The sequence below is a fragment of the Abramis brama genome, assembly GCF_963993115.1.
Source record: "Abramis brama genome assembly, chromosome: 17".
NCBI classification, from domain to species: domain Eukaryota; kingdom Metazoa; phylum Chordata; class Actinopteri; order Cypriniformes; family Leuciscidae; genus Abramis; species Abramis brama.
The window spans coordinates 19,125,835-19,147,579 of NC_139979.1; the positions used below are offsets into that span (position 1 = coordinate 19,125,835).

Below are 21,745 nucleotides of genomic sequence, written 5' to 3' on the forward strand. Positions count from 1 at the left end.
TGACCACAGCACACACTTCCACTGTCTTATCTAGACCATCTAAGACAAGCTCTGGCCCAGAGAACTCGGTGGCATCTCTGCATAGAATTTATGTATAGTTTTCTCCTTGCATAACAAAGTTTCAAGTGGCATTCCTTGATGCAGCAGCAGACTGTGTTAAATGACAACGGTTTCCAAAGTACTTCTGAGCCCACGTGGCTGTATTTAAGAGTATAGCGTGATGGTTTCTCATGCAGTGTCATCTGAAGGTCACACACATTCAACAGAGGTTTCCTGCCTTGCCCTACACAGACTGAGATTTCTCTGAATATTACATGAATATTTCACTCTGAATGTTACAATATTATGTATATGGTAGATGGTGAAAGACCTATACTTTGCAATCTTGCATTGAGAAATGTGATTTTTGAATTGTTTGACAATCCTCTCATGAAATTTGGCACAAAGTGATGAGTCATGACCCATCTTTGCTTTGCTTCTTTTACACTCATTCATGATACCCTCACCTACCAATTCACCTATTATTGTGGACTGTTTCAAAAGAGTTTAACTTGGATATCCTATAAGCTTTTCACTTTTATTTAGCTTCTGTCCCAACTTTTTTTTGGAGAGTGTAGCAGCCATCAAAACCAAAATTTGTTTGTTTTTGCAAAATACAGTTAAGTTGTTAAGTAAAAAAAAAACAAAAAAAAAAAACTTGGAAATCTTTTCTTTGTATTTTGTCAGTCAAATAATGATGAAAGAGAATTAACAAATCAGATTCTTGATTTTGTTGCATTTTACAAAATGTCTCAACTTTTCTTGATTTGGGGTTGTATAAAGGAATTTTTCGGCTTGATTATTCACAGGTGTTTTCCGCACATTTTGAATTATGCATTGTATTGTGTTGGGTTTAAAGGGGTCATATAATGTCATTTTTGTACAAGCTAATATGATTCTTTAGGGTCTAAATTAAAAGTTTGTAATATACTTTAATTAAAAATTCTCATTAGTATTGTAAGAAAACACTCATTTTACCTGGTCAAAAACAGCTCTGTTTTCAGCACGCCGTTTCAGTGCATGTGTCTTTAAATGATAATGAGCTTTGCTCACCCCGCCCCTCTGTTCTATGTGTACACCGTTTAAAATAATAATACAAAAAACATAACACGTTGTTCATTACAAACGTGGGATTATGAATTATATTGAGAACGTCGTACATAGAAAACATGCCATAATGTACCCTGAGTGTAAAAATAGCCACATTCATCGTGAAGCGTGCAAGCTATTTGCAAAGATTAATATAAAGATTAATATAAAGGTCAATAAAACGTTACACTCACTTCAGGTCTTCTGGAGGTTCAGCAGGAACACGAATAGTTGGTACTGATCCTTTTTTCTGGAGCAGCTTCTTAGCAAAAACAGCTTTATACTGACCCTCGTTTGTAAAGCAGTCTGGTGAAATGATTCGCGCAAACATGACAGCATTGACGTTGATCGTGGGGAATATTCCCTTCGAAAACAAACTCAGCCACTGCGTCTTCAGCTGTACGAATTTAGAAACATCATCAATATGACTGCTGTGTTCGTTATTACACCCAAGAACAGAACACCACAATCGTTAGACGCCATTCTGCTCAGCACTCCAGCTATCAACAATGAACGCGCGTCGGCGCGTGCTATGATTGACAGCTCGCTCACGAGGGCGCGAGTGCGGGTCTGTGTTTGAAACGCTGCTGTCAATCACCCATCGTGGGAGGGGCGTCGATATTGTGACGTCACAATATCGAACAGCTTGATTTGAGACAGGAGGAAACATATAAGAAGATTTAAAAAAAAACACTGGATGGATTTTTATCATTTTATGATGGTTGTGTACAGGCACTGCCAACACACATTTCAGTACGATCAACTTGTAAAAGTGCATGTACCATTATATGACCCCTTTAAGGGTTAAAAATGTCTGTAAACTTAATAGAAAATGTCCTGGCAGAAAATTACCTATACCGTGTCCATTTGTCTACAGATTGTTTTGTTACAGTGCACTATTATTGACATTACAATAAAGTTGCTATAAAAAAAGGTAACAAAAAGAAAAAGTTTCTTTGAATGAAGTTTTCAAAGTCATTTTTATAGTAATAACAAAAACAGTTTGCTACACAAGTTACACATACGTCTCACACATTTATGTATGTACAATTTTATTTCAGATACAGTTGTTTTATCTCAACATCCATTGTACTCAACCACAGCACTGGTTGTATCTGAAATGAGAAAACACAAACACACACACACACACACACACACACACGCACGCACGCACGCAAGGAAAACATTAGCAGGATGATTAATGCTGAGAGCATATGAACAATGACACGCATGCACTGTATCCCCTGTATGACCCAGAGACAATCATGTCTCACCTATCTAATTCTTTATATACATCCATTTCACCCGTTGGCTTAAGATCCTAGAGAGAGAGAAAGAGAGAGAGAGAGAGAGAGAGAGAGAGAGAGAGATAAACAGGGACAAGGATGAGAAGGGCGGAGACATCTCAGATTTATAGTTTGGCAGAGGTTTGATACAGTTCATCTGCTAATATCACTAATGCAGGCGTGACAGAACTGGAATGGAACACATCCACATATACACACACACACTGTCAAATAGATTGTAAAATGTTGGGACCTGTTTTTTGGAACACACACACACACTTACTCATTGCTCTGCCTGCGAAGGACTATAATAACTCACCATGTAGACTGCGCCTTGGGGAGGTGTCTGCTGGGAGAAGAGAGGGAGAGAAAGAGGAAGGAAGAAATAGATTTAATAATAGAGCACAGATAGATATACATTGAGAGAGAAAGATAAGGAGAGAGAGGGAATGAAAGAAAGAAGGGGTAGTAAAAATAGATTTAATAATACAGCAGGGGGAGAAAAAGAAACAGCAAGATAGACGGAGAGAAGGAGGAGCTGCGCATTTCAATCACCTGTCTCAGATCGTCAGGATTTTCATAGATGTTCTCCACCTCTCCGGAGTGGTGAGACAGCGACTGCTCGACACCTACAGGAATAAACACAGACACACAGGGGTTTCACATCACATCACACCAAATCCATTGTGGTTTGCTCTGTCCATCATTCTCTGCCAGGGTGAACTGACAGCCTTCATATTTTTTGATGGACTCAGGGGGGGGGAAGACAAATGTGGGCCCTTACTTCGGCGGGTGACGCAATAGCCCTGTCTCCATAGCAACACCCCAACAGCTACGGCAATCATGGGTATCAGAAATAGGAGAAATGAGAACGAAGAAACATAGGAGGATGCTGAGACATCTTCTGCTGGGGGGAGTGTGAGAAAGACAGAAAAAGAAAAGCTAAGTTAGGTTACCCATCAGTGTGCAGAAGCGTGTGTGTGTGTGTGTACAGCAATACTCACCTGCAGGTGGCAGTGTAGGGCTTGGAGAAACTGTTAGATCTGCTAAACAAGAATGTCAATGTGAGTAGACAGGAATGGTTAGAAATTATTTAATTACCTTCAAAAATAAATTATTCATAAATAAATAAATTGATTCTCTTAGATATGAAGGAGCCACAGTGGGACAGTGCATGTAACTTTAGAGGCAAACACAGAGCGAAAGGACGGAAGAAACGATACCATCTGCAAGACATGACGTAATGAGTATATCCCCGAGTGCGTGTATTGGAAAGATGCAGCGATATGGAGGATGAGGAAGAGAAATGAACAAAATAAGGTTTTGACTTAATGTTTTTGCATATGGTGAGGTGGCATAATTTATGCAAACAGCGAACAAACATATGTCGTTCTTATCTATCATAGACAGTCTCTCTGTTATTTACATGTTAGCCTATATCTGATGACACTGCTGTGGTTAAAATACTCTCTAACCATGACTTAAACTCTTGGAAATATTAAATAACTGAAAAAAAAAAATATATATATAAAATATTTGTGAATCTTTAGTTAAAAAAAATAAAATAATCTGAACCATGTTTAAAGGAACAGCTTAAAGGGATAGTTCACCCAAAAATGAAAATTAGCCCATGATTTACTCACCCTCAAGCCATCCTAGGCGTATATGACGTTCTTCTTTCAGACAAATACAATCAGAGTTATATAACAAAAATGTCCTGGCTCTTTCAAGCTTTATAATGGGAGTGAATGGGTTTTTGTATTTGGAAGTCCATCAAAGCACATCCATCCCTGATAAAAGTGCTCGACACGGCTCTGGCGGGTTAATAAAGGCCTTCTGAAGTGAAGCGATGCATTCGTGTAAGAAAAATTTTCATATTTAAAACTGTATCGACTAAAATAACTAGCTAATACTCACTGCTCCGAATGTGTGGTTAACTTGGTTAAATGCAGAGGACAAATTCCAAGTAGTGGTTCTGTGCTCCAATTAGCATTTTAGCATTTCCGGTTCCATCGTCCCAAAGTCAATGGGTGTTTCTGAATGGGGTTTTGGTTAAATGGCTGAAATAAGGTCTGTGGTGAACACAAGCTCAAGACACTTTCACGTTTTATTCTATGACATAAAATACATCAGTATTACCCCACTCATGATTTTTTTTACAGCTGTTAGGTGTCTTGAAAAAGGCGATTGCTAACAAGTGGCTAAATGGGACTATACAGAGGCTGTCGAAGAGATTAAACGTCATCACGCCGAACAGGTAAACTCAGTCTGCTTTTACAGCCTCATTATGCTTATAATTGTGCTCTTATAAACTATTCTAATTCAAACATTCTGGGAAAATGTTTTTAGATCAAATCTGAAAGAGTTGTCGGAAGCTTAGTAATGGTGACGTCGAAATCGTGGGACCGTGATGTAGTTCGTTTATAGCCTACCTTTAGCTTTTTACTTCTGGCGACTACATTTAGGCTTTATAATTCATAAAAGTTGTGTTCATCTGTGATAATTACCTTGATGGACTAAACGTGTAAGTATCATACATTTTTGTTGATCACAGATCTTGTTTTTAGCGATAATCCAAAAGCCTATTGAAAAATCCTATTGGGTTTTTCTCCGGTTGGCCTACAAAGTGACATCATACCTGCACCACTCTATAGAGAGCCTAAGTCCCGCCCCTCCGCTTCCGGCTCATGGGACCTTATTTCGGAAAAAATATGTATGGAAGTCAATGGCGAGAGACAACTTATCTTTTTATTCCGTCTGAACTGTGCCCTGAATTACACATATGATGTTTGTCAATTTAAAAGGTAATTATGAAAGTCAAGAAAGTCGCAGTTTGTCATAAAACAGAAGAGTAACGTTTAGTTTTATGTGAAAATCGCTCAATGAACTACATCTCTCGTCTCCCATTATGTACGTCACAAGATCCGTTGCTCGTATGTGTGTATTCTGGCTCAAAGCACTCAGGCATGACGGCGTTACGTTACGATTATAATGTAAGACTTTAGAAAAAATGTCAGATGTTAGCTTCAGTAAAGTTAGCTTCATTCATTGAGAGAAAAGGTATGACGTCCCATGTGCGCCTTCTGGGTTTGTAGTCTTTGTAATTACGTATTTTCACAGTCTTGTACCTCAGCAGTTTTACATCAAGCTGCGACTTTCTTGACTTTAACATGTATCTTTTAAATTGACAAACATCATATGTGTAAATCAGGGCACAATTCAAACGAGATCAAAATATTTGTTGTCTCTCGTCATTGACTACCATACAATATTTTTCCGAACTAAGGTCCCATGGTGGTCGACCGGAAGGGGAGGGACTTAGGCTCTCTATTGGTCAACGCACGCTACAAATGTGACGGAACCAGTCGTGGAGGACTGTAAAAAAATATGCCATTCTGTGTGACATCGTGACGCGGTTTCAGTTGTCGTGTCGTCCACTATGACACACTATACGTGATAAAACGATCAATTCTTGCGTCCAAAGCCCTTTGTCCTTTACGAATCACCACAACACTATATATCAGGCGGATTGTGCCAAAATCAGGCTGATATCGTGTAGTCTGAACCTGCTGAACCTAATTCAATCTGCTCTATCTCTCTTTGGTGAATTCATGAGAGTTCATAGTTGCGCTCCGATTGATAGGGCTCTGGAGTGTTCACTGCTCTCTATTCCCCGAGCACAGGAAATCTGTTGAAGTTCACTTCATTTGACAAAATACATTCATTCAGAATTCTCTCCAGTGCCATCACACACACAGAAGAAACTTGAGATGAAACTTGATATAATGAACGGAACAAACCTCATAGCAGAAGCAGGGATGTCCGATACATGAATAAATAATACATTGCAAAGATCTGACTCAAAAGAACAATTCATTCATGGGTCTGACATTGTTCTTCAGACAAACCTATCATATGACCCTAACCTATAGGACCACTTTTAAGGGCCGTTCAAAAAGAGCACTTTTTCCCCCGTTCCACTACCCTGTGCTATGCGTTGTTTTCATTTCCACTGCACTGCTTTTCCTTTGTTTTTATATAAACATGCGTTGGATGGACACGTTTGACCATTGCGCTTGTGTCTCGCTTCTTTTAGCATCTCGTGCCTGATACCGCATTCTAAAAACACAGTTCCACTTAAAAACACATCTCTATTTCTGTGTGGATGGCTTGATACTTGCATATTTTGAAGTTTGGAAGCCACAGTCTTCATTCATTGTAATTTCAAGATAAATAGCAACTAGTACATTTTTGTTCCATTGAAAAATGAAATTTATTCAGGTTTGGAATAAATGAATAAATAAATGACGTTGAGTAAATCAGTCCCTTTTCAATAGCAGAACTGCAGAAGATCTATTTTCTGTACCCTGCTGCTCTAGAGATTCACGAGCCATGTTTGAAATAATCTATAATGATGGAGTTGGGTTTTATGAAATTGATTGGTCAAGGTACTTAATTTTTCTGCATTGTGAAATGTGACCTCTCTGGTGACCTACATGATTCCACTAACTAATGTTCCTGTCATTCATTCATTATGAAAATCCAATGAAGCACTGAAGGCCTGTCACACGCATCAAAAATAACTCCTTGGAATAAATATTCACCTGCATTCTGTCAATTTTCAAGTTTTTAAATGTAGGCTAAGTGTTGATACCTTGAAGAAGCAAAGTGCCAGACAGAGAGTGAGAAATACATCTTTATCTCACCTATATTAGCCATTGTGACGGTGTACATATATTGCACTGAGTTTCCATTTTTCAGATACATAGTGCAGGCATAACGTCCTGCCGTCTCAGGGGTCACAGGAAGCTCTACAGAGGTTGTGATCCGGCCCAAAACAGCAGCTGATTGCAGAAAGCGACTGGGATCCTGAACATATGACCATCTGACAGCTTTGACCTGTGATCGCTCTGAGTACATACAACTCAGATCCAGAGTTGTGCCGGATGACTTGATGTATCCTGAGGGTGAAACAGACAGCAGAAGATGGTCAGTGAAGGGTTAAAATGATATATATTCATTAAACAGCCGGGCTGTAGCTGGTCAGCTGTAGTTGACTGTGACTGATGTACAGTGTCTCCTCAACACAAAGCAACATCAATCCTGAGCTAATTGAGCTCAGTTTTTAACTGTAATCCCGCAAACCACAGAGTTGTCAGCAGCAACGGGCAGGTGTAATTACACATAATGAGATCTGTAATGAGGCCTACTAAAAACATTATGTTAGCGAGAGGGATATATATAGAAAGAAGAGACAAAAGTAAAAGAATTGAGTGAGGAAAAGGAGAGCAGGGAGGACATAAGGGGAAGAAGAGATTAAAGTAACAACGGAGGGAGATCGGATTAAAAAAGAGAGCGAAAGATGAAAGTCAAGACACTGACTGATTGACTCTTGGATGCTGAACTACTGTGATTGATATAACAGCTTGTGCATTTATAAAATTAATTCAAGACCAGTGATGCAAGAACATGCAACATTAAGAATCAGTGAATGAGTGTTTGGAGAAACACATGGATGAGGGTGAAATAATTATTTAATTTTCTTAAAAAGTATATTTATTTATTTATATTTAAATTAAATATTTAAAATTAAAGTCACCATGCAATGTTTATTATTGATGATTTATTTGTGCATATCATTTTTTTTTATTTATTTTTTTTATTAATGTGCTCACCTAATCTTTAATCATAATCAGTGACAGACTGTCAGGATTATGCTCTAGTCTGATTAGTTTTCTCTGGGTGTTTCTCAAACGGAAGTCTACATCCTGTGAACGCTGCATATCTCGGCTGCCATGGCATCAAATGTCACTGAAGGCCATCTCATTTTAAAGGCTCCTTGGAAGGCAGCCTTCGTTTCGCGTCCTTCTTTTGAAGGATGCATCGGATGTATACTTCCCGGCCTTAAATCACCCACAATCCTTTGCACACATTCCAATTCACGGAAATAAACTGATGGGAAATGAGTCGGTGCTGAGCTTGTCTGAGTTAAGACAAAAATAATGTTTTCGGACATGATGTTCGTTTTTTTTTTTTTTTTGCAGTAAATTAATCACTTAACACTAAACTACCAATAATGTAAGCCACTGGGAGATGGCTGTCATTCACTGTATTGCATTAATAGAAAGCCAGTTAATATTTAGATTTGTAATACAAAGTATTTTTCCAAAATTAAATTTTAATAGTATTTTCGTGCTGTGACCGTGGGGGCGGGAACATGTGTGACGTAGCCATGCACTTACTAGACCGTCTCATTCTAGCGTTTAATGCTGAGGACTCTAGCCTACGAGCCTCAGAAAGACTGGAAGGACTCGGTCTATGTAGGATGCAGCCTTCCGTTTGAGAAGCACCCTCTGTGTTTTGTTTTCATTGTTTCCTGTTATGCTTTGCCTGAGTTCTGTTTGCTACTTAGTTACCTTAGTTACTTATTATGTTCACCTGTTGTTCATTTAGTTACCTCATTACTCCCTGTGTATTTAAAGACCCCCTGTGTTGAAAATCTAGGGTTTTTTTGGTTTGAAATCACCTGTGGCTCATTTGCATATTCATGGTTCCATGTATACTACATGAAGCAAGGGTGTAGAGTTAGATTTAAGCAATTTTAAGGCATAAATAAATATTTTTTCACAGGAAAAAAACTTTTAAATATGCCATTTTGGTGATCAAGGATGAGTTTTAAGGGATTAAATGATTGACTATGGGGTTTTAAGCCCTTAGTTCAGTTCATTGTTCTGCATAGTTTCAGTTTGTGTGGTTGTCAATACATTTTCTGTCTCCTGAGATTTTTGATTAAAGACTGTTCTTTTTTTGATATCCCTTTTCGTCGAGCGCTTACTACAACCACCATTCCGTTAGAATGGCAGTTATACAACCAATTTCCAAAAAACGAAATCAAGTCCCGTCCTTTCGTCATGTCAAAAAGTCTCGATGTACATAAAAATATTACCATGTAAAACACTCAGTGTGTTTCTTTGGCTGAAAGCCCTGTCATCCAGGAAGACCTCGCACAAGTATTTTCCTCCATCCTTAAAGGCTGGTTTTAACAGGAAGGAGAAGTTCCCACTAGCAGCCAGGGAGGCGGGGTCTATCAAATGGAGGTGGTGTTTGGTCTTGTTGGTTGAGCTCCTCCTCCAGCGGTCAAACTGAAATATGAGCTCCATTCTTTTTGAATCAGGATACTCCCAGTAGAGTAGCACATAGTCACCAAGAATGGGGGGACAGGTTAGAGTGACCAGTGAATGAGAGAGGGCTGCCATAGACCTTGGGCCTCCTGTAGAGGACACAGGGTAGGAGAGATTACAAAGGAAGGTAAAGTGACATAGGGAAAGAGACTCATTCAACACAACAGAAAGTCAGAAATACAAAGTACAAGGCAAAAGAGTATAAAAAGAAACTGAAGAAGCCAATCGAGTGAAAAATGGACTGTGATACAAGAACAATATCGTCAATTTGAACTGATCCCGTCCACTGTGCTTGCGAGTCACTTTAGCCTCTTTGTTCTTGACACAGTCAAGCGAATAGAACATTACGAGTCCCAGAGCAAAGTCATATGGGAGATATCAGAAACGAGACAGGCATGAAAATGGGGATTATGTTATTAAGCTCAGCAAAAGCTCTTCAGAAACATTCTCCTCTCAGATTTAATAACCCTGATTAACCATGTGCTGACACAACATTTTGGACCAAAATAGTTTATTAAATTGTTGTACAATAAAATCAATAATTAAAGCACGTTGAGGTTAGCTGAAAACAATTCCCTGTTCAGTTAGTTAAAAGAACCTGAAGGAGAATATTTAGGTTTGACTAGTGTAGGCTGGGTAAAGGACACATAAGGATGGTCCCATTTTATTCACAATAGCATTCCGGAAACAAAAGAGCCTATTACCATATGTCACGTCTGTGAAAGAAAACACAGCTCTCTCTGAAAGAGAAAGAGAAAAAGAAAGGGTGGGAGAGAGAGAGAGAGAGAGAGAGAGAGAGAGTTAGATGTTGTTTATAATGACGATGAAATATTCCCTGCTTTTTTATGTAGTGTAGTCTCAGATCTGTAACATTGTTTGTATTAAATAATAATAAGCAATCTACATTTTAGACACAGTATTGACAGTTACAGTACTGTCTACTTTTGTTTCATCATTAAATATAGTTCCAAACAAAGCAAGTAAAATCAACCAAAAAAGCAACACACAGTAGCTATGCATTCTTGAATTAATCAGTGTTTTTGAATGACTTGGTTAAGTGAATGATTCAGTGACTCATAAAGACTGTGGCTGTGTCCGAAATCGCTGCTGAATAAGTAATTACTTTGTGAACATTAAAAAAGTACATTTGATATAGTATAAATGTGAGTGGTATGAATGCAATTCAGATGTATTACATTTGTCATTGTCATGCGCCCCAGCATCAGTTACTTAACTATACCATTCACAAATCATCTCCTGTGGCCTCATGGGATAGTAAAGTGTACATTCGATGCATACTTCACAATCTCACCAGTAGTAAGTCATCCCAGTACTTGTTGGCTAATGTTTTATGAATACTGTGAATTTTGACATAGTCTTTTCATATATTTTTTTTGTCTTAAGTATTCAGAATCAGCCTGTCACTTGTTTCTTTTCTGAATGAATCAGTGCTCTAAACAAATCAGTTGAGTGAATGATTCAAATGGGTCACTTTGTCAACACTCCCGTTTTCTCCCGTATTTCACACCCATCTCCCGCCCCCTCCCGTTTTGTTATTTCTCCCGTGAAACTCCCGTTATTTGTATGGCTCAAACGTCGTTATATGAATAATCACATCAATATATTATTCCAAGGTTGTCCAGTTGCCAGATCTTGTATGAAACCCATCCTACTCGCGCAATCAACACATCATACAAATTTCAACCCATTTGTGAGCTCAACCTGGCAACCTACAACCCAGTTGTGCCGTCGATATCTGCGCAGGTAGTAGACGCGGGAAGTTGAATAAGCGTTACTGGAAGAAATGGGAAAAGACTCAGTGGTAAGTAAATATTTAACGCAATTAACGCGGCATCCGTTTTTTCTGTCATCATTTGGCTGTATGGCGTTACATTATATGATGCGCTTTTATTCTTGCTAATGCTTTTAAACCATTCATGCCATATCTTACTTATTTTATAAAACTTTAAAAGCGGAAAGCGCATCACTCATTCCTGGGAATACATTTGAGATCGCAGCCTGACCTTGACGGAAATAAATATTATACGCCAAAAGTACCAGAGAAAAACTCTCAGCTGTGCTCAGATTTGTAAACCGTACAGTTTCTTTGGTTTTTCAGTCCGTACCCGTTTCGCCCCGTGGCTTAAAAGAGACACAACAAAAAATAGGGACACCCGAGAAAGCCAAAATAGAATGCAACAAAAATTAACAAAATAGAACTATACAGAAAAAAAAACTACTGTTCACGTAATGTGAACAAATTCATAATCCGTGCACTCTTTCGCAATCGTTGTTTTATAAATCGTTCTTTCGCAATAGTTGTTTGTAATATTCAGTTCCTGTGAAACATTGTGAAATACTGTTCCAATAGGTGAAGTTACACATGCTGATTGATTACATAACAATATTTGGATGTAATATTCAGTTCCAGTGAAAATCTGTTCCAGTTAATGGAGTACACATGGTGATGTGTAATATTCAGTACCAGTAAACTCCACCCGCTGGAACAGTTTCTTACAGTAACTGAATATTACACAACATCACCTGTTCAGTTTTGCAAACTGTAGCCTACTCACAGATTTGTGGCCTATACCTTATTTTAGAAATCTGTTTTTCTGTATATTGATTTGTTGTGTATTGTTTAGATGAATACAACATTGATTTGTTGTGTATTGTTTAGATGAATACAACTGTCTTAACTGAATTTTGCGATGATTTGGCGATGGGGTTTGTAATGTATAAATGACATGATGAAACCGCATGTGGTTGAACCCCCCCAATACAAACAGGTGAATTTTGGGGCGATTTGCTCTCCGTGACTCTCTGATTGGTGGAATTTTCTGTACAGCATGAATAATGTAGTCTTTCACCATGTATTCAGTTGTTAAACATGATAATTTTGAAAGTTGAAATAATGTGGACTTGTGGCTTCAGAAAATCATATACCATCAATTAACAACCACTGAACTCACAGGAAGTCTGTCTATAAATCTCTATACGTTATCGTCGAAAATCAATTTTCCAAAGGAGAAAATGAATGGAGACTGTTGCACCCTGTAGGCATAAGCCATCATGATGGTGGAAAAAAAATATGAAATGATGCGCAAAGTTTTTCAGTTTTTCAAGCGAACACAATGTTTTTTTTAGCAGGAAATGGCAATACTATTGCAAGAGAACTCAAAAGTTTAGCGTGTTTTCACAAAATATCTTCAAATCTCACCGTTCACCGTCACATTCACCCTGTGCTCCGAGACAGACGTGGCATTGTTACCATGGACACGGATTCTGCAGGTATAGACTCCGGAGTCTTTGCTGGTGATGCGAGGCAGCTTGCTGAGCAGACTGCCCTTGTCATGGGAGATTTCAGTGTATAGCTGTTCCCCCGAGGAAGACACCCACGTTCCCCAGGCAGCCACGGAGGAGGGAGACACCTGAGCTACCAGTCTCAGTGTACTGTCCACTGTGACAGGGGGCGTGGGAGTGACAGTTACTGCAAAAGAGAGGGAGAGAATGCCTGGAGATATCAGACACAATGAGACATGATGAATGAGGTGTGCATGGTGGGGTGGTGTAGTCTACATTTAATCAGAGCGAGCAGAACAATCCTCTCCTGTAGCTTCTTGTTGTCCTGTTCTATCACACAGGAGAAGCGTCCTTGAGAAGCTGCTGCAGCCTTGAAGATCAGAGAGGCATCCGCAGAGATCTCAAAAGTCTTGCCTCCAAACACTGTGCTATTGCGTCCATCTGTTTGTCCATCGGTGCAGTTGGCTGATAACAAAAATAACCAGCGATCCTCCCTCGCTGACATTATCTTCCAGGTAACCAGTACAGAAGATTTGGGTGGTGAATCAAAGCAGGATAGGGTGACAGATGAGTCCTCACGTACCATGACCACATCATTCCATAGATTACCTGTAGATCACACACACACACACACACACACACACACACACACACACACACACAATTACTGAAAAGCATGACATCTATAAAAACATATAAAAACATTATATATTAAAAAATTCAGTCAAGACATTAACTTGAGAAACTTTCATGCTGGGCAAGAAATATACTTAAAAAAATAATTAATTATTTTTAAAATTACACTAATTACACTATCTTTTTACATAAATGTCCCCCTAATTTTCTGTGAAGCCCCAGGAATCCCCTTGCAGACCCCTGTGGGTCCCCAAACCACAGTGTGAAACCCCCTGTTGTGCAGTATAAGCTGCAGTTATCTATGTTAATCAGCGCATGAATATAAGCTCAATTCAATTTGGTGTCTCTGTGGTTCATTTAGATGACAGAGATATCTAGAGATTCTAGTCCCTAAAGTATGTTTGATTTTTTGCGGTATAGAATTAAATGAGTTATACTTGGAAATTTAACTTTTCAGGTTTAACTTTATTTCATTTCAGGCCAAATAAAGTGAAAAAAAAAAAAATAATAATAATAATAATATATATATATCAGTGATAGTTCATACACAACAATTAGATAAGATTTTATCAACATGATCTCATGTGTTGTTCTCAGGTCTTTCTGTTGAACCCTTTTCCTGCCTTGCAATAATGTGATCAAATATGAAGGCATACAGCTGTTCAGAACACGTTGCTTCCCAGCATAATATATATGAGAGAGAGACAGAGTTATATAAATATATAATATTAAATATTATCATATAGATGTGCAGAAGATGCGTTCTCTTTGATGACTGTAATATTTATTCACTTTAGGTTGCCTGAAATAAAGTCACACTTGAAAAGTTGCATTTTCAGTATAACTGATTTAACACAATACAATACAATACAATACATTTCAATACAATACAATATATATATATATATATATATATATATATATATAAATTATTATATGTTGCACGTATTCTTTATCGTTATACTATAACAAGCTTTTAAATTTGTTTAGATAGATTTTCATACCTGCCATGAGCGGAGAGATGATAAAGCATGAACCAAAACAAACAAGTATGAAAGCATGAAAATAGTTCCCCATGGTGCTGCTAGGAAACAACATTAATAGTTAGCTAGCTAAAGTGCAAGAGTATGTCTTCTTTTCTTGCATTTGACCACAAGCATAAGACAGGAAAATGGCAGAACATTAAGTGCTGAGAACAACATGTGACAGAAGCTGATAAACAAATGTCAACACACATATAAAAAACGGAAGCAACATGGAGGCTGATAAACAGAACACAGTAATTTATATGCAGCTACAGTATCATAATGAGATAAGTCAGTGTTTTTATCTGCAGTCACATACTCCTGCTTCTGGCAATAACAAGGATCATATAAGTACAGAATAGTATAATAGATCATATAGTACAAGTATAAAAATGCTAATTTCTTAACTGCAAACCGTAGGAAATGTTGGACTGTTAGCCAAAAGTGTGGGAATATGCTTGTAAAAAGAGAGAGAAAGAGAGAGAAAGAGAGTGAGAACATAAGAAAAAGGATTTAGAGATGTAATCAGAAATGGTCTTCAGCTTCTGGCTAAATGTCTTTACATCCCCGTAAATGTCTTTAATTAAAGTTAACAGACTTATCAGCACCTCCAAGTCCCATTACCAGCTTAGCTTCTAATCACCTCTGAGCTAAAGAATGAGAAAGGGTCTAAAGAAAAGAGATAAAAATAAAGAAAACTGAAATGGAGAAAAGACGGTAGGGGTAAATGAGCTGGGGAAGAGAAACTTCAGAGAGAGCAAACTAGGGCAAAGCAGCTAATGAGAGTCAAAGTAGCCTACTGTATGTGCCATTGGCCCAGTGCAAACGACAGAGAGAATGAGTAAAGAGAGAGATGCTTCAGTTTTGATTTAATGGGGTGTGAAAGTGATAGAAACTGAATGGAACTGTGGTAGAGTCAAGCACATCTGCCCATTAGGGACAGAACTATTTCAGCAATCAGAACTGATCTCATCTCACTAAAACGTATAGTTTTGTTCAGTGTGATTGTATTTCGCCTTGTGTAAGCCTGCTTCCATATTCTGAACAAAATCAATGTTCTTTCGGAGATGCAGATATGCAAAACTCTGATGCAATGGTAAAGTGTGCCACATGTTTCAACGATGATATGGTGTAGTGTCTAGTGTTACCAGCAAGTGGAGCGCTAGAGCCACTTTACTAGTTAACCCACAAGTCGCAACTAATCTTATCCAAAATATATTTATGCGCTTATTACTTGTTCCATTGCATCGTTTTATAACTCTACTAAACTCATTATGCTGAATTTATATCTGCTCTTACATTGGCAATTAAGCTTTAGAAACGAAAAGAAAGCACATTTCCAGCAAGAACTGATACGAAAAAAAGAGAGTGTGGGAAAACCAGCAAAAAGACTGGTTAGAAAGGTTTAAATGTTGTTTTCCAAAATATACTCCAGCATCCAAAAAAGGCAAAGGAAATACACAGGGAATTTCGTCATTATATGACGAAGTAGGTGTGTAGGCTAATACAGTGTCAGGCTCTGATATTTAGTGAATTCAGCACTTTATAAGACGAAACTTGAGAACTGTTAACTGAAAGTAGGACAATTCCTGTCATGATTGGATCTAATTATAGTTTAGTTGCCTGAAACTAAAAGGAATAATGGTCAAAATCTTGTAGTTTCTGGAAAGTACCGAGCCTCCACTGGATTTTAGGTGCTGTTTAAGTTCAGCGTGACGTACGGCATGACATCACACGACTGTGTCCAATGAGCTTCGCGCTCCTGATAGAGTTTCAACAGAGTCCGATCCCAGGGCGACAGGTTTGAGACTCCGCCGCCTGACTCCGAGAAACCTCCAACTCACTCACTGGATATTTATTCACCTGTAGGACGCTTCTTACCTGGCCGCCGTACACCGCAGTTCGGAGGACAGAAGCTCTTTATACGATTTAAAAGGGATTTCGGACGCTAGATTGTAAACCAACTCAAGAGGGACTGCTGAACAGGCGTCAGCGACGCACCTTAACATTAAGTTTCTCTGCTCGTCCATTGAAAGAAACTAGAGAAACCACCTAACGTAACAGTTTATATCCCCATCTGACCGTCTCGATTCTGTACCGAGTTCAACAAGCGGACAACAGACAATTTTTGTAAAGGTGGACTGTCCACCCTTCCCTCCAGTGAACATGTCAGGACTGCTAATCGCACTCCTTCTCCTAATTATTCAAGGTAAGACATATGATCTTTAAATAAATAGTATAAGGAATCACAAATTGTTGTCGGTTATAAATCACACTGTTCTCTATCACTTTCATTCAAATAGATCGACTCAATCAAAGCGATAGTCTGGAGTCATAATATAAATATCCTTCAGTAAGTTAGGCTATCTTAATAGTGCGCGCGTACATCTCTCACTGAACTCTGACTACAATCATGATTATATTCTTCTTGAAATAAAATGGTTAATTAGGCCAGTGTTATATAGTATGAGGGAAAATAACTTTCCGGTTTGGACATTTATCTTGTTTCTTTCGTTTGTGTTTGGTTTCGGTAAGCGCCATGTTTCTCTAGGTGTGGCCTTGAGAAGTGCTTTTTTTCCTCATACGTGTTGACAGGTGTGTTTGTTTGCGAAACTATGGACATTAACCAGTCGTCCTTCGGTGCTCTCTCTCTCCCTCGTCCCACATTTCTCCCTGTTCCTCGCGTCCTTTGAGTCTTTTCTCCCTTCACATCATATCATATTATTTCCAACTGAAAATACACGTAAATAAATCCATCACGCAACAGGGTGTTTCGGACGTTGTATTTATTTATTTATTTATTTATTATAAAAATGTGGGTTTCAACTTAGTGTCATTTTAGTCTTATCTCTGAAAGCTATAAAAATCACTTTCAAAACGTCATGTTTTTGAATTTTTAATCAGTTAATTTATTTGACCGACGATCAATAAATTTACCGATATATTGCCGGTATACCGTTTTTTGTTTCGTCATATTTCGCCGCACTTCAGCTCCTTTGATCGTATATTCAGCTGCTCCTCAGTGTCTTTGCAGTTTAATTATTCAGTTGCCATGTCATGGTCCGCAGGTGCACAACACCTGACAGCGAGTGAGCTGGGCTGGTGTGAGTGTCTAACCGAGCATACACGCACTGTAAAAGATCTTCAGTAGAACTTGTTAGTTTTGATTATAATAAAAGGTATGAATAGTCTTATATATGGCAAATTTGTAATGTATAGGAAAATACATTATGTATTAAGAGGATATGATGTGGTAAAGGTTTGTGACATCACAGGATGCAGTACTTTGTCGTAACTAAATAAGGGGAAAAAAGCAATTTACTCCTTTAACTTATTCATGGTCTGGACCTCTTCTGCCTGGGCCTATTTCACAGTACATCGGCTGCACTTCAGGAGGAAAACTAGAATAACGAAACAAAGGATTTGTTTTATTCATGAACAGAACAGCGGAAGAAGGGGTCATGATTGCCTCGCTTAAGCAAACAGTATAAACAGGCCTTGTGTTTTCCTTTTTTCCCTTTCCCTTCGCATCCGTTTAGTTCAGTGTCCTGGGAGCTTTTGCCTTTATACACAGCAGTTGCAAAATATTTAAAGGGTCAAAGCACTGTTTTGTGAGCTCGACTCAGTGGCCCCTGCAGACTCATTTTCATTGCGTGCCTATTAAAAACAATCAGCCCAACATCATGCAAACCAATATAAAAGCATTATTTTAATAACCTCATTATTGCTTTTTAAATTAAAAGCTATATGGACTTCCTGTAGGTTTAACTAGTTTTATGAGTATAAAACTTGAGCCAGTTCATCTTTCTAGTTCCAGACCGAAATGTAGGCTACTGGGAGCAGCAGAGATCTGCACAATAGCAGCTACTGATTGTGTTATAATACCCTCCTAGTGAACACGGGTCAAAAAATGCTTGAACCCGTTGCCATGGAGACGCTGTGTTTTCATTGAAAGCCAGGGTTAGGGGGGCTACTGTAGCAGCGTCTCTGGCTGAATGCATCAAGTGGTCTGTGTGTGTGTGTGTGTGTTTGTTTGAGTGAGAGGAGGAGGGGGTTGGGGAAAATGTTAGGCTGCTACGATGATAGAGGCGGAGGCCAAGATGACCTTATTCTTCTAAACTGTGTGAGTACAGCGGTTACAGACGCACACTAACAAGCGAACACAACGATTGGAACAGCGCTAGCTCAAGTGGGTTAAACAGTGAAGAAGTGTTGAGTAAACAGGCGAGACAGTCTCCATTGTTTGCCGTTTCCAGAAACCGAGGAGCATACAAACAAAAGTTGAACCGACTCTGAAGGTTTTTGAGCTGCCATTCTCTCATCTTCTCCCATTTCTTTCCCTCCCTTCCTCTCTTTTTGCGTCCCTTGCCATCCTTATCCGCTTGCTTTTGTTTGAGCGATGATTGCCATTGGTGTATTCAAATCTCCCCCCCCCTGCCCCACCTCATGCTGACCTCAAGGCCACGCTGTTTATTAGTGTCTGAGCTGGTGAAAGAACGTGGGAGGAGGTGTAGCAGTAGACAGAACTGAAAGACTGGAAAGAACATTGATTTAAAAAATGCTGCATTCCTGCAAAAACTCTTACACAAGGTTATCTTGGTACACTCTTTAAAATAACAGTTTCAACAGGGGATTTTCACAGTGGGATTTTTTGGGGTTCTTTAAAGAACCTTTTAGTGAACAATTCTTAAAATAACCTTTTTTTTTCTTATATGTAAAGAACATTTTAATAACGTAAAGAAATTGTTTTCACTATAAAGAACCTTTTGTGCAGTGGAAAGATTCCATGGATGTTAGAGCTGCACAATTCTGGATAAATTGAGAATAGACAACTATAAATAACGTTTTTTAATAGAGGTCCTGACAAAATGTCAATTGCTGCTATCTATTTAAAACATTTAATTAGAATTAATTCTAAAAAAAAAATTTGTTTGAATTAATGATTCAATGACTCACTCACTAAATACTTCATTGGGGTAAATCTTTTTTTTTTTTTTTTAAATGAATGAATTAATTATTCAATGACAATTTTTTTAAAAATCATTTGTTGCCACCTACTGGTGTAACAATGAACTTGATACAATCGTTATTTTAAGGGCCATTAGTTTCAAAAAGTGATTTACTCTATTTTGATCGCTACTGTAGACATCAGTGTTTATATCCGAATTATAAACTTTTATCGCAGTACTTCTGTGAGACTTTGAATGTTTGTAGCACAGAAATAATGATACTGTGTGGTGTTTGTGAAGCTGTTTCATACATGACAACTGCTTTAACTGTGTCAGCAGCAGCATCAATGAAGATCGCTGTGATCGTACTTGTCAAAAAATCTAATAGACATCGTCGAATCGTTGTAATTTAGAAATAAGATCGTGGTTGTGTGAAACGAAATCGATCTTTTAACAATTAATCTTGCTGCTCTAATGGATGTTATGGGTTCTTCGTGGATAATATAGATGCTGATAAAGAACCTTTATGAGTGTATATGAGGGGTTTTGGGAACCTGTAGCTGTGTGTGCGGGTGAAGGGAGCCATCAGTGATTGTGGATCTCTCATTCTGGTTGCTTGTAGAGATAAGGCTGGATGAGTGTTGGGATTTGTGGATGGGGGAACCAAAGCTTTTAACACTTGTCGCAAGTCTGTGTTTGACATGCAGCTCTGGGAATGAAGTCTACCGAAATCAATGACTGACCTTGTAATTAACATCAACCTGCACTAATACGGACACTGGAGATTTTACCACCAAGCTTCGTACGATATCCATGTACCACAACGGAGTCTGGCTTATGAGTGACGGGTGAAATATGATATAAGTAACTTTTGTAGTCAGGGTTATTTTCAGAATCGCTTTTTCTTCGTTCAAAAATGGAGCTAAAATGAATCTCGTCTGGTCCTCGAAGCACTTAGGACAAGGCTCTTTCAAGCATTTCTTTTCTGACTGCCTCGCTCTATTCTTGTCACTTTCTTTCTCTCGCTCCGCTCTCACTGGTTCAGCAGATGTCAGATCTCAGAATGCTTTTATGGTATTAGAGATTCATGGGGTTGATATGTCCAGTAAATTGGTCCTCATATTTTAGTCTTTCGCATAGTGATGGAAAGCCAACCGACCATTGTGGCTTTGACAAGATGGTGAGAACTGAAACAAGTGGCAGGGAGGAATGAGAAAGCAGGGTTCTGCTCCTGCTGTGGTTTACCGTCTACTTCATAAAGTGCCTTATGATCTTGTGGTGGAACTGTTCCAGTTTTTATGCATCTAAAATGCAGATAAAACATGATTCAGCGAGACACACACAAAAACATAATGTTATCACACCCATGCTGGCTGAGTTTACCCCCTTGTCCTATTGCATGCTGGGAGATCAGTGACCCTCCAGGGGCCAGTAGCCAGTTGCACTGGTTGCCAGGTTGATATAAGAATTTTGAGAGTTGCCAGGTTGCTGTAGTAGGTCATGTCTACTCATAGGGAAAATGACCACAGATCTGCCCTCTTTAAATGTGAAGCCAAATGGCATAAAAAGCAATAGGACATGATGAGCATTCGGCCCCTCTTGACAGAATGCCATCCAGTTTGTTTTATGATTAACATTGCAACCCTGAGGGTTTTTGGGATGCTGTAGCTCTTCTTTCTGGTTTGTTGGCTCCATATTCACTGAGGTTTTTCACTGAGTTTTCATCATTTAACTCTTATGTTCCACAGTAACTTTCATTTTCCATAAAATATAAAAGTAGCCTTCATATTTAGTAGAATGTCATAGTTGCTCTATTCTGAATGAATGAAAGTGACATGTAAAGTCCAAGTATGGTAACCCATACTCGGAATTTGTTCTCTGCGTTTAACCCATCCAAGTTAGTGCTCACACATTAGGAGTAGTGAGTAGTGAACACACACACTGCAAACCGTGGACACACACACCGGAGCAGTGGGCAGCCATTCACTGCGGCGCCCGGGGAGCGATTGGGGGTTAGTTGCCTTGCTCAAGGGCACCTCAGTCATTTCCTGCCGGTATTAAGAATCGAACCCACAACCTTCGGTTTACCAGTCAAGCAGGCTAAAAATAACAAAAAACACATTTGAAGTGGTTAAATGGACTTGTGCGCTATATTTAAAGTCTACTAAAATCATACTTTGCTCATTTAATGTATAGGTTGAATCATTGGTTTTAATCAGACTGCCATGTATAATTTC

At 38.7% G+C, this 21,745-nt stretch overlaps 2 protein-coding genes across 10 annotated transcripts in view; one reads left to right on the plus strand and one right to left on the minus strand.

Annotated features, from left to right (window-relative positions):
• Positions 1–2,089: 2,089 nt before the first annotated feature.
• Positions 2,090–14,791, minus strand: g6fl (g6f-like). 8 transcript variants are annotated; one of them, XM_084088168.1, is made up of 12 exons: positions 14,539–14,791; positions 13,175–13,507; positions 12,816–13,085; positions 10,300–10,335; positions 9,361–9,684; positions 7,121–7,375; positions 3,419–3,457; positions 3,199–3,321; positions 2,970–3,043; positions 2,734–2,763; positions 2,403–2,449; positions 2,090–2,243 (listed from the first exon to the last, which is right to left on the minus strand). In XM_084088168.1, exons 1-12 carry the CDS (start codon positions 14,630–14,632, stop codon positions 2,222–2,224), a joined length of 1,647 nt encoding a protein of 548 aa, XP_083944294.1. In that variant the 5' UTR covers positions 14,633–14,791; the 3' UTR covers positions 2,090–2,221. The 8 variants fall into 8 exon arrangements, with proteins under 8 accessions (XP_083944294.1, XP_083944295.1, XP_083944293.1 ...); XM_084088169.1 differs by having other exon boundaries at positions 2,734–2,760; positions 3,199–3,318; positions 3,419–3,460; XM_084088167.1 differs by having other exon boundaries at positions 3,419–3,460; positions 14,539–14,745.
• A 1,517-nt stretch (positions 14,792–16,308) lies between these two features.
• LOC311066797 (nectin-2) overlaps positions 16,309–21,745 on the plus strand; it is a 74,271-nt gene continuing 68,834 nt past the window's right edge. For both annotated transcript variants that reach the window (XM_084088172.1, XM_084088171.1), the window contains exon 1: positions 16,309–16,768. In XM_084088172.1, the coding sequence (XP_083944298.1) occupies positions 16,726–16,768 (43 nt within the window). In that variant the 5' untranslated portion in view covers positions 16,309–16,725. The remainder of the gene's footprint in view (positions 16,769–21,745) is intronic.